General features: G+C 40.2%; 1 protein-coding gene across 1 annotated transcript; it reads left to right on the top strand.

Moving 5' to 3' along the window:
* Positions 1-70: 70 nt before the first annotated feature.
* On the top strand, positions 71-6,821 carry LOC308705854 (uncharacterized protein). Its single transcript, XM_081391121.1, has 3 exons — positions 71-393; positions 1,799-1,929; positions 5,921-6,821. Exons 2-3 carry the CDS (start codon positions 1,857-1,859, stop codon positions 6,556-6,558), a joined length of 711 nt encoding a protein of 236 aa, XP_081247247.1. The 5' UTR covers positions 71-393; positions 1,799-1,856; the 3' UTR covers positions 6,559-6,821.
* The last annotated feature ends 6,158 nt before the right edge of the window (positions 6,822-12,979 follow it).

Genomic DNA, 12,979 nt, shown 5'->3' with positions numbered 1-12,979 from the left:
TCAGGGTAACACGCACACCTGAACATCATCATGAAATAACATTAATTATGCATTGTAATAAGATTTTGGTATAATAAGACTTTTTAACATGTATATGTATCTTGTAAACCACATTTGTCACTATTTGCAGTTTAATACAGTAATATCTGGTATAACTGGTTTCTGCACCCACACATTACAGCATTGCCTTTCAGACAGAATCTCGCACTGTTTCTTCAGTAGTTAGTAGACAACTGTGTGTGTGTGTGTGTGTGTGTGTGTGTGTGTGTGTGTGTGTGTGTGTGTGTGTGTGTGTGAGTGAGTGAGAGTGAGAGAACGGGACTTTTATTTTGGTCTGGCGGCGTGACGTCATAAAGCAGCGCCGCGCTCCTGTGTCTGTGTTTCTGAGGAAAGGTTCGTGCTTTTGCATTTAAAGTCTTTAAATCAATGCAAACTGTTCAAACGTTTCACAAGCTATGTAAAATAGTTTAATATTTTTTTAATCCAACCTTGTAATGTTTTATTTAACATGAATGAACGTTTTTTGTGAGTAAATCTCATCCATACATGAGTAACAGAAAAAGGTGCGTCTCATTTCGCTCTCTATAACGTGAAGTTTATCGTAAACACGAATTCGGGATGCTGGAAATAAGTTATGAGAGAAAATGTGCCTTTTTAAACTCCGAGTCAATTGAACCAAATCGTTCAAATGATTCAGTGATTCGATTCGCTCGGATCACCGCACGCGGACGACTCCTGCTGGTCAGAACAGTGTAAATGCAACGAGAACAGTTTCATAAACTCACTGCTATTCTGGGAGAAACTCTTTTTACATCCTGATATCAATAAATATTAGTCTAAATGTTAAAATCTTCTGTGGAAGTCTCGGGACCACAAAATGGTCGTCCAGTCATTGCATTTGGTCCCGATGTCCTCCTAAAAGTTTGTTTATTTATTTATTTATAAATCAAATGTAATTTCAATGTCCCAGTTACACATAATGTTGTCACAAATTCTTGGTTAAATAAACATTAGACAAATAAAGAAAAACCAAATACAATTCTGTTTTGTATTCATTACCTATACTATTTAATGTTATTTTTTTTATTATAACCATGTATAAATCGTTAAAAGTTGGTGATCTCAATTCAAACACCCACGTGATCTCATTCCTAAATGACAGCGATTCGCCTGTGTCTATTAAACATTTGACAAAATCACAGCAGATCTTTTCAACCACACAGTTTCGTTATTTCTGTGTTACAGATATTCCTATTATCACAAAATTAAAATAGAGAAAATCATCTTTTTGAAAGTAACTTGGCACTTCAAATAAAGATTGTATCAATTACATTGTTACACCAGTAGGTGGAGACAAGTGACTGTTAAAACGTGTATTTGTCATTTAATCATTCACGTCTAGTTGATTCGTCTAGTAATGAAACAAGTGAAGTATTTATGAGTGAGTCATTGAATCATTCAATCAAACTGTTTTATTTATTTATTATTCATTAAGATTAATTAAACATTTTAAATAGACTGCAGCAATTAACATTTTGTCAAAACCTCTAGTTAAATACAAGCTATTTTTCAGAATCGTGATCTTAAAATCGTGATTCTCAATATATTAGCGCTGCGGCACTGAGCGATATTTTTCCACTGTAGAGGACATTCATGTTTTCAAAGCTAGCTTGCTAATGCTAGCCTCTCCGAAATTGCCTACCCTACCTTTAATGTGTAAAGACAACTTTTACAAACCAATTGCAAATGTTTTCAGGGTTAGGGTTTCTGTTAATACTTGCCATCTTCAACATGACAGAGTGTCCAAACACACAGAAGAACTCCTGGGAAAGCAGCCGAGACGCACTACTATAAAGATGGCGTTGATTAAAGAGGAGAGTGAAGACGTGAGGATTGAAGTGAAGCGAGAACAGACTGAGGAACGAGCAGGTTAGTTTCATTCTCAACGCTGAACTCAGTCATTTGATCCTTATTTATTAGGGGTGTAACGGTACGTGTATTCGTACCGAACCGTTTCGGTACAGGGCTTTCGGTTCGGTGCACGTGTGTACCGAATGACTGAATGCAATATTTTGTGTGCGGAACATATGTACATTTTCGTGTTTCCACACGAACATATTAAGTGGCGGAAGTCTCCGCGTTCAGCGCAAATCCCGCCCTGCAGCTGATTCTAATGTTTTTTCCTATAATTAGACATTCTCTGGTTTTACGCGTGTTTTACCCGTCGTCACTGTAACAATGAAATAGACTGCAGGGCGAAAAAAAGCTTTTCCGCTTCGTGTGCGCCGCCGCACTCTCCGTTCCGTGGCGTGCGCTCGCGCGCGTGTGTGTGTGTGTGTAGGCCAATTTATACTTCTGCGTCGGGTGCGCGTAGAAGGTACGGCGTAGCATACGCATTGACGTGTACCATACGTCGTACCCTTCGCCGTACCCTGACGCGCACCTCCTCAAAAATGTAATTTTTTCGCGGCGACGCGGACCGCAAGATCTGTGATTGGTCGGCTGGATAGCATCGCGTTTCCTCCTACGCATTTCCGGAATGATCTTCTGCACTCTGCACCGCCCGCCCGCCATTTTTAAATTCCGAAGATCAGTGAAGAGCCATGGAAATAGACCAAGTGACCGAGAGATTGCTTAAAGAAGTGCGGAAATACAGCCATCTGTATGACTCCTTCAGTCCGCCATTGCTCGTAGAAACCTAAACTCAAAACAGCCGCGAGGAATGTAAACACAGTGGAACATTAAAACCCACCCGCGCCAACTAGCGTTTCGGCGGTGTAACTGCAGAGCAACACAGACATTCGCAGAAGTATAAATGCTCACGACGGCGTCGCCTACGTGCGTAGCCTACGACGTACACTACGGCGTACACTCGACGCAGAAGTATAAATTGGCCTTGTGTGTCGACGACCCGCTGCGCTCTCTGCTCAATGTGTTTGCGCTGCGCGTTCTGCTCTGTCGTTAACGGCCCAAACACTCCAATCATGTACCGATCACGCACTGGAAAAGCAAAGTCCGCTCAAATAAGGTGACATTTCTCAGTAGTAATTTCTGTTTGCTGAGCTGGTATGTCATGCTGGCAACAATGGTAAATGACCTGCTCTGATCACATGCTCTGGTAATAATAGCTTTGTACTATAGCTTTGGACTATATTTTGTTTTTGATAATTATTAAAAAAGTGGAAAAAAAATCTTAAATTGATTATGTTGATTGATTATTGAAAAATAATAATACATTAATTTATTGTTTAATATTATTTTAATATAGGGCTATTTTCTGTTCCTGCACTGTAATCATAGTTATTTATTTATATTTTTCATTTTATTTTTTATGTGATATTGGTTTGAGACTGAGAGTGTTTTATTTAGTGGAGAACTTTGCAGCAGTATTTTTTCTTATTCTTTTTTTATTTTAAAAGTGTAAACAACTTGTAAAAAAAATTTAAACAACCTGCAGTTTAATGTTTGCATTTCTTTCCCTTACTGTACTGAAAATAAACCGAACCGTGACTTTAAAACCGAGGTACGTACCGAACCGTGATTTTTGTGTACCGTTACACCCCTATTATTTATATATCCAGCTCTACAGAAATGAATGATGTTTTTGAAGTTTGTGTCCTTATTAAAGCAGCTTTATTTGGCATGGAGCGGGTCGCCTCATGTTGAGATCACATGACCAGACAAATAGAGCATCTGAGAAACTTTTACTTCGACATTGGACATTCATTATTACGACATGTCACACATTATAATACAGGAATTAGGAAAAAACAATATAGATATAGCCTAAAAAACAATTATTTTGTGTAACATTAAAGGGATACTCCCGGTTTCTTGTTCCGATTACGTTTAAGTATTATCAGATTATGACGATATCTTATTCAGAACCATCACAGATGCAACAACGTGCCCTGTCGTCTCAACCACAGGCTTCATCCCGATCTTAAGACCTTTTTACAGTTTTTCTTGATTAACACACATCACCATTTTCTCAAACCTATAAACACAATCTTAGAACTACACACCAACAAACTTCATCCGGTCTCATCAGAATTAAATATTTCAATCAAAACATATTTGAATGAAAAATTAAATACAGTTAATTTATCTTTGATATTATAGATTACACTGTGTAGATTCCCCCTTAATGAACTCTAACTCTACTTGGCACTTGATGATGCTAGAGTGTAAGAATATATGCGTTAATTGTTACGTCTCAGAAGTATTAACACGTGCGTCTGTCAATATCAAACCTATTAATAATCAGATTCATTAATGATTGTTTCCAATATTATTAATTTAGGCTTCTTTCATTGATCCGTGGATTCTGCTCTAATATCAATAAAACACTAGTAAACATCTGCATAATACATATATGAGGAGAAAAGCAGGGGGCCTGATACTGAGCCCTGTGGCACGCCGGAGCAATCCTGTGTTCCCCACATTTATAAGGCACATAATGAACACTTGAACAGTTCAATGGTCTTCACACATTAAGAAAGCTTTTGGAAGTCCCCCCCGTAATCAATAATTTTACCCCATAAGACTAGGGGTGTAACGATTCCCTCATGTCACGATTCGATACATATCTCGATACTGAACTCACGATATGATATCATTGCGATACTCCGAGACACATGGAAAAAGGTGAACAAAAAATGTACCGTTGATTAAAATGCTAAATTTGATGTTACATTGTGTGTGTAAATGAATAGTCTTGGACTTGGTGCTGAAACCCAAAGCACAGGACAATAGAGACGCCAGAATAACAATATTCATGATTCTGAAGCTGAAAATACTGAATTATTGTAGATGAATATGCTTGATCTCTGTCACTGACTAGATATATTTATAATAATGTAGGACACTTTTACTGGTAACATCAGACATTTGGCATTATCAGGACACACTAATATCCCCCCATTGCATTATTATACATTATATTCAACATTATATAGTAGTTTAATGTAGTACTGACACTGAAACTCTGAAACTAATTTTCAGTTTGGGTGAACTATCCACAATACAGTTTGTTGCATTTTTGTATTGCGATATATTGTTACACTCCTTCGTAGAACTCATCTTTGATCCCCAAAATTATATATTTAAATGATTTTTCCTTGAAAAATTTTTTATTCATGCCTTAAAATATCTTGAGTGTAACTCGACACCCTTGCCTCGTTTAGTATGCACGGTTCTATGAATATGCAAATGAGCCCCGCCTCCACGCACTCACTCAGCTCAGAGATCCACTGGTTGACGATCACACGTTGATCTGATTGGTTACAAGGTAGTTTGTGACGTCAGAAACACCAGCGATTTCAAAGCGTGTTTTTGAGACTGTCTTTGGATCACTGCAGTTTAAAGGAGGAAATACTCAGCAATGCTGTCGACTTATGAACTTACACATGCTTTGTCTTAAAGCAGATTAAAAACACCACATAGACACATAATAAAAAATTATAATCTCGATTTTCTCCACAAGAGGACTTTAAAAGGTCATGACTCATTTTTCCAGGTCTCTATCAATTTTATAAATGTGTAACCCTAACCATAACCCTAATTAAGCAAATACAGAACTTGGGAACATTTTTTTTCAGGTTCCCACACTGTAAAAAAAGAAATATGGGGAACATAGGACCCTTTTTCACATGTTTGTCATTTTATAAATCTTACAATTTATAAATCTTTAGACCCTGGGACCATAGGAATGACCCATGGCACGCTATACTTGTGCTTGATGAGACGTGTAAGAAAGCAAATAGTTAACAATATTGAGAAGAAATTCTAAGATTATAGATCTGAACAACTCTTTCACTATCTCAGTGCATATAGGATCTAGCAAGCATGTTGTTGTTTTTGATGTGTGTTGCTTTGTGACGTCAAACTGGTGTTGACTTGTATTTGTCTTTCGCTTTAGACCTGATGGTGCTGAAAGAAGAGAGTGAAGTACTAGTTGAAATGGAAGAGCAAGATCACTATGAGAAGAAACAGTGTGATTTCATCACTGGAGAAAAACCCAGAGAAACTGAAAAGACTTCCTCACAAAAAAGAGCTCGGAAGACCAACTCTAACAGTCACTTCAGCTGCGATCAGTGTGGGAAGAGTTACACTGAGAAAGGAAGCCTTAAAAGCCACATGAGAGTTCACACCGGAGAGAAGCCCTTCACATGCCCACAGTGTGGGAAACGCTTTACTCATAAAGGAAGCCTTAATGACCACACGAGAGTTCACACCGGAGAGAAGCCTTTCTCCTGCCCACAGTGTGGGAAACGTTTCACTCAAAAACAAAACCTGACAGTCCACATGCGCGTTCACACTGGAGAGAAGCCTTACACATGCCCTCAGTGTGGACAGAGTTTCAGGCATAAAAAAAACCTTTATACCCACATTAGTCGTCACACGGACACTGCTTTCACCTGCAAACTGTGTTGCAAGAACTTCTCACATGAAGAAATTGCTAATGCGCACATCGAGCTGGACAGTGGAGAGAGCGCACTGACCTGCCAACAGATATGCCAACACATGTACTCAGTGTGGACACAGTTTCACACATAAAAACCCTTGCAGGCTTCCCATGTGTCCTGAAAAACCTGGAAAACTAATGTTTCAGTCCTGGAGAATGTAAAATGTTCTGGAAAAATCTTGTTGTCTTGGAAAGTTATGTTAAAAATGTTCTTGTTTTCCTTTAGCAGAGAACAAAGAGTTTATCACTCCCTAAAGGAATAAATGGAGCACAAAGTGCTAAGTTCAGGGTCAAGTCACCTTTATTTATCAGTTCAGTGTTGATTCATTCCGGTTCAATAAATGTGTAAAGTACGTAAATTATTAAATATTGCTGAATATTAAGTGTACCCAACTAAGTAAGCCAGAGGCGACGGTGGCTAAGAACCCAAACTCGATCAGTGACAGAATGGAGAAAACAAACCCTTGAGAATAACCAGGCTCAGTCACTCAGTTCTCCTCTGGCCAGATGCCGTGTATGATTATGATTAGGCAGCATTACAGGTCAGAAGTCCGATTCATCACGCTGGTATGGAGACTAAGCTGGTCATGGGTCTGTGCAGAGGACTGGCCTGGTTCTTCTGGTCTTTGCTCATCTGTGCCAGTAGAGCAGTAGAGCATTGGCGCTCGCAACGTCAAGGTCATGGGTTCGATTCCCAGGGAAAGCAAGAACTGATAAGAATGTAAATGTCTACCTTGGAATGCAAGTCGCTTTGGATAAAAGTGCATAAATGTAAATGTAAAATGTTGACAGAACCGGGCTAATATGGTCATACTTCCTGGTTCTGGTAAGAACTCGAGCTGCTGCGTTTTGGACCAGCTGTAGTTTGTTTATTAAGCGTGCAGGGCAACCACCCAGTAGAGCATTACAGTAATAATACAAATGTTCCACATTTGTCATTGAAAGCATATGTTGTAATTTAGATATATTTTTAATATAGATGAATGTGGTTTTAAAGATGCTAGAAACGTGGCTTTCAAATGAAAGATTGGCATCAAAGAGCACTAAGATCCGAGTAACAAGATACAACCACGGTCGGATGATAAGAGCAAATCATTTGTAACTAATGAGAGCTATCTCAGTGCTGTGGTACAGTCTAAATCCTGACTGGAAATATTTCTAAAAAGGGACATAGTTGTGAGGATACCGCCTTTTCTAGTATTTTTGACAGAAAAGGTTGATTCAAGATCGGCTTGTAATTGACTAATTCTCTAGGATTAAGTTGTGTTGTTATCTGTGATCGTTTCATTTACAATAACCACTTTAGGTGTGAGATATCTAATGTTTAGAGAATCACAGATTTTTTTCTATAGATCCTGTAGTAGATATATTATTCGACCTCACTATTTGGGGAACAGACACCATCTCTACTGAATGGACATAGAAGTGCACATGCATCACGTAATATGGCCCAAGTGTTTCCTGAGGCGGATCTCTCACTCCCTCCTATCTGGACAATCTTCCTGAACTCCTATAACGTAGACATCCTGTGCAAAGTCTGGGAGCAGCAGATCATCTAGATTGTATGGAAGCCCCTTCTCTCCCTGCATGTTCCATGTGGCGACATAGATACCAAGTTGTTTCTCTGAGAAGTAGCTGTCTTACTCTTCTTCCCCCAGCAAGGCACAGTTACCCAAAACACTGCCCTCCAGAGAGCTCCTGTTCCTCACATCCCGGAGTCTGTAAATAGCTGGACTTCATGGAATAGACAGGCATTGTCTTGACACCAAGGTGTCCAACAGCCAGATATCGCCCAGATTCCTCTAGTCAAGTGAAGTCAAGTCTCCTACAATATAGATTGTTTCAAAGCAGCTTTACAGTGATAATAGGAAATTGCAGTAATAGATAGTTTTGGCTTTACAGCAGCTCTAGGATAAAGTTATTGTCCAGCTAAAGTTAGTATTGATTGATTGATTCACTTCCGTTGCGAAGATTAGTTATTAGCTTAGGGGCCGCTAAAACGACACCGTTCCAACAGAAAACCCTCAACGAACTCCAGCCGCCCATCCGCACAAAACAGTGCCTGGTGTCTTGAGAACGCACTCCCGGAAATAGGTTCCAAGGTGTAAACGATTATCAGTTATTTCTGCGCAAACACAGACGTCGCGCACATGCACAACACATGTTCAGTCCATAGGTATGGGCGTTTTAATATGTGCGCAGGTGTGTAGTCCTTCCTTACGAATCAACCCTCAACAAACTACTTGTCTGGCCTTAAAAAATGTATAATACAGAATTATTTATCGCGCCCGCGTAGACACGTGGTGGCTCCGTACAGATAAAACGACAATGTTTTATCTGTACAGAGGTAAAGGGAAGGGAAGAAGGCCTTCACAGGGGAGAGGCTAGTTGACACTTCAGGACTGAGTTGTCATCGCGTCCAGGCGCAGTTCCTTCATCAGATCTGGATACAGCCTGGATCCGGTGGACTGCGGTGAACCTCGGGATAAACAGACACTAATATTAGCGTAGACGCCATCCTTCTTATGATGTAACAAGTACATCAGGATTTATGGGAAGTGTTCCTGGTTCCGGCTGACCTGATCTACGCAGTGAAGCTTTGAACTGACAGAGTGAGTATCATCAGCATAACAGTGAAAACTAATTCCATGCTTCCTTGCGATCAATGAGACATCTCTTCATTTACTGCTACAAACTGATAACGGTCAGGTAAGTATGATTTAAACCATGCTAATGCAATTCCACTAATGCCAACATAATTTTCAAGTCTATTTAAAAGAATGTTGTGGAATTGTATTTAAAACTAGACTTCTTTAGCCTGGGTGCCAGCCCGAACCCCGCCCACAATATTTTTTGGTCGGGAAGTTCGGTCTGGACTCGATCCATTGAGGAGTAATTATGCTCAGCTCCTAGAAGGCCGAGCCAATCAAATTGCCAGGGCGGGCTTTAATCGATGATGGACAGATGGTCTGCGGTTACGTAATCACTCACATCACCAAAGAGCGCTTGATTTGAATTAGTTTACAACAAAGATGACTGCAGCTGGAGAATTGAGATTTCACGAGTTCACATTTACAAATAAGTCAGATAGAATAAATGCGTAGGCTATATGAGATGTCACGAGTTCACACAAATTAGTAAGATAGAATAAATGCGTATATGACGTTCTGTCCGAGGAGAGGGCTGTGGGCTCGGTAGCATACTCCCCCGTGTTCCTGGTTGTGAGAGAACAAGCCAAGACAAGAGTGAGGATTCGGGGTGGTGGAGGGATGCTGAAAAACTGTCAAGGAGTGTTAGGTAAGTTGACAGAGTGAATATGCTTTCTCGGTAACGTTAGACATGGTATTGTTTGATGACAAGTTGATATTGGATTGATTATTTGTACGTGCTCCTCCCGAACTTTGTTTATGAAACATCATGTGTAGATTCCGCCATCGCGTCTGTTATAGAAGAAATCGACAGCGCATTCATTTTAAAAGAGGAACAGAGAGCCGCGCCCGCGACATTTTGTTGGTTGAAAATATGAATGAAGGACATGCATCATTTACTCCGTTGCTCTGATTGGTTGTAGGTCTATCCAATTGAGTGCAGAGTTTTTTTTTTTCCTAGTTCGGTTGAGACACGCCCCATAATCAAATCTCTATGGAGCGGTATCAGACTCACATTCTGACTAGAATATGAGTATGACGAAGTCAGGCTAAGACTTCTTAGTAATTCTGAAGATATTACTACAAATTACAGCACAGCACATCTAGGTTATAGTCTGTAATCATATCATTAACATTAAGTGCTTTTGAAGTAAGGGATCGAATATTCAGCAGCCCAAGCTTTATTATTTGTTCATCCGTATTATATCTGTTTTTTATGTGTTGAACATGAATTACATTTTTACCCTTAAAGGGGAAATGAAGCAGTCAATAAAGTTTACATGATTTACAAGATGGATTACCACTATTAATCAACAATTATATAAGAAACATGACAAATGTAAACATATAAAAGAAAAAAACGTTATATCTTTCGCGGCCAGGGCGCCACCATTGTGCAGTATTCTAACATGTGACGTCACGGGGTTGGTTGGCTTTAATAAACCTGGCTGAATGTAGGAATATCCCGACATCAAACTGTCTACACCACGGAGTTTTGACCGCGAACAACTAACGTTCGGTACAGTCATTATTAGCTAACAGCTGTAAGCATGAACTAGCTAACACTAACTTAGTGTTTAGCTAACTTTAGTGAAGTTTATTAGTACGACAAAAAGACGACGTCTAACGTTATATGTTAACAAACTGCACATGGAAACATTGTTTGCGATGTCTGCCATCATATTCCTGTCTCTTGTCAACACCATGTAAGTTAGCATGTATTAATATATGCATTTGAGCCGATACGGCGTGGGAACCGAGCAGTGGTAAGTTACGTTGTTATGTCGAACAGCCGGTGGTGGTTTGGGACGAAGAGCGGGTTGGCAAGTTGCAACGCTACCTGGTGTCAGTGTGGCTGTTGTAATGCGATGCCCACCGTGTCAGAGTCCATCTGCTGTATAGAGCTAGTAATTCCCGCCCATCCGTAAAAGCCCAAGTGGACCTCTAGGTTGAAAAATCGTCAATGCAAGTAAATGGGAGAAAATAATTATTTTCTGGTCCCGTTTGAATTGTGCCATGAATGTGAACATATGTTGTCTGTGAATGTTTTATATAACTTTTCACGTTACAAGTTTGACAGTATATGGTATGATTCTTCGGCTAGCAGTTGTGGAAAAGACATAACGAGAAAGACTACGTCGCCTATGTGACGTCACCCCATAAAGTTGACTTACCCGTGGTTTTCGCCAACCTCAACGATTTTGTCCTCTCCCTGAAAGATGGCGGTGATGTGCACCAAAGACACAGCCATGTTTAGCGGGATCCGTGAGCCAGTGTCCGTGTGCTAGTGGTGTTGACGTTTTAAACGCGTCGAAAGCAGCAAAGAGTTGTAGTCCACACAGTGCTATCACACAAAGTCTAACCGAATCAAACTTCTACCCGCTAAATTGTAGCATTCTTTACACGAAAAGTTATATAAAAAATTCACAGACAACATATGCTCACATTCATGGCACAATTCAAACGGGACCAGAAAATAATTATTTATTATTCACATGCATTGATGATTTTTCAACCTAGAGGTCCAGCGGGGTTAGCGGAAGGGGCGGGACTTACCAGCTCTATATAACATATAACGTTAGACGTCGTTAGTTGTTCGCGGTCAAAACTCCGTGGTGTAGACAGTTTGATGTCGGGATATTCCTACATTCAGCCAGGTTTATTAAAGCCAACCAACCCCGTGACGTCACATGTTAGAATACTGCACAATGGTGGCGCCCTGGCCGCGAAAGATATAACGGTTTTTCTTTTTTTTCTTTTATATGTTTACATTTGTCATGTTTCTTATATAATTGTTGATTATAGTGGTAATCCATCTTGTAAATCATGTAAACTTGATTGACTGTTTCATTTCCCCTTTAAAGGAACACGCCAACTTTTTGGGACTTTAGCTTATTCACCGCATCCCCCAGAGTTAGAGAAGTCCACGCATACCCTTCTCATCTCCATGCGTGCCGTAACTCTGTCTGACGCGCTCACCGCTAGCCTAGCTTAGCACAAAGACTGGAGGTAAACGGCTCCAGCTAGCATAATGCTCCCAATAAGTGATGTGTATAGTCACAGCGTGTACAAATAACAAGGTCACATGAGACACAGCCGTCTTCTAACCGTATACATACTGGGAACTATATTCTCACAAGGCGAAGCACTGCTGCTTAGGTGGAGTGATTTACTCCAACTCTGAGCAAACTCTCTGCTCCTCACCACGGGGCTTCTCAGGTGCTGCGAACACAAATGTCAAGCGGGATTTATCATTTACACTAGTGCGAAAATGAAATGGAAACACCTTAAAATGTCCCAAATCAATTCGATATACCAATTTGATCGCAAAACAGCATGTGACGTCATTACGCACAGGTTTTTATTCGCTTTAAAGCCGTTGGATGGAAACACACATTCACCAGCTTTATTCGCATGAGCTTTTTTTTCACGAACTTCAGATAATTTGATTGACAAGTGGATGGAAACATAGCTACAGTCTCTATATGATGATATCTAGGTGAAAGAGGCTCTATGTGATGGGATTTATCTGACCTTGGTGACGTGAGGCCGCTAGCAGACGGTCAGTTTAGCCAGTCTGTCTGCTTCCTGACCTGAGCCCCAGATTGTCATGTTTGAGCTCTAAGACTATGTGCCATATTACTAGAGAGAAGAGCAGCACCATCCCAGGAGGGATGAATACCATCTCTTTTCAACAGGTCAGGTCTGCCCCAAAAACGTACAATTGTCTATGAATTCTATATTATTTTGCGGACACCACTTAGACAGCCAGCCAATGAGTGAGGACGGTCTACTAAGTATCTCATCACTCCGGCGAATGGGGGCCAGAGCAAATTACAGTGTCTGACATCGTACTTGCGAGTTA

Source organism: Scardinius erythrophthalmus (genome assembly GCF_964197995.2).
Source record: "Scardinius erythrophthalmus genome assembly, chromosome: 17".
Lineage (NCBI taxonomy): Eukaryota > Metazoa > Chordata > Actinopteri > Cypriniformes > Leuciscidae > Scardinius > Scardinius erythrophthalmus.
The sequence above is the reverse complement of the archived record's forward strand: the minus strand, read 5'-3'. Positions and strand labels throughout refer to the sequence as shown.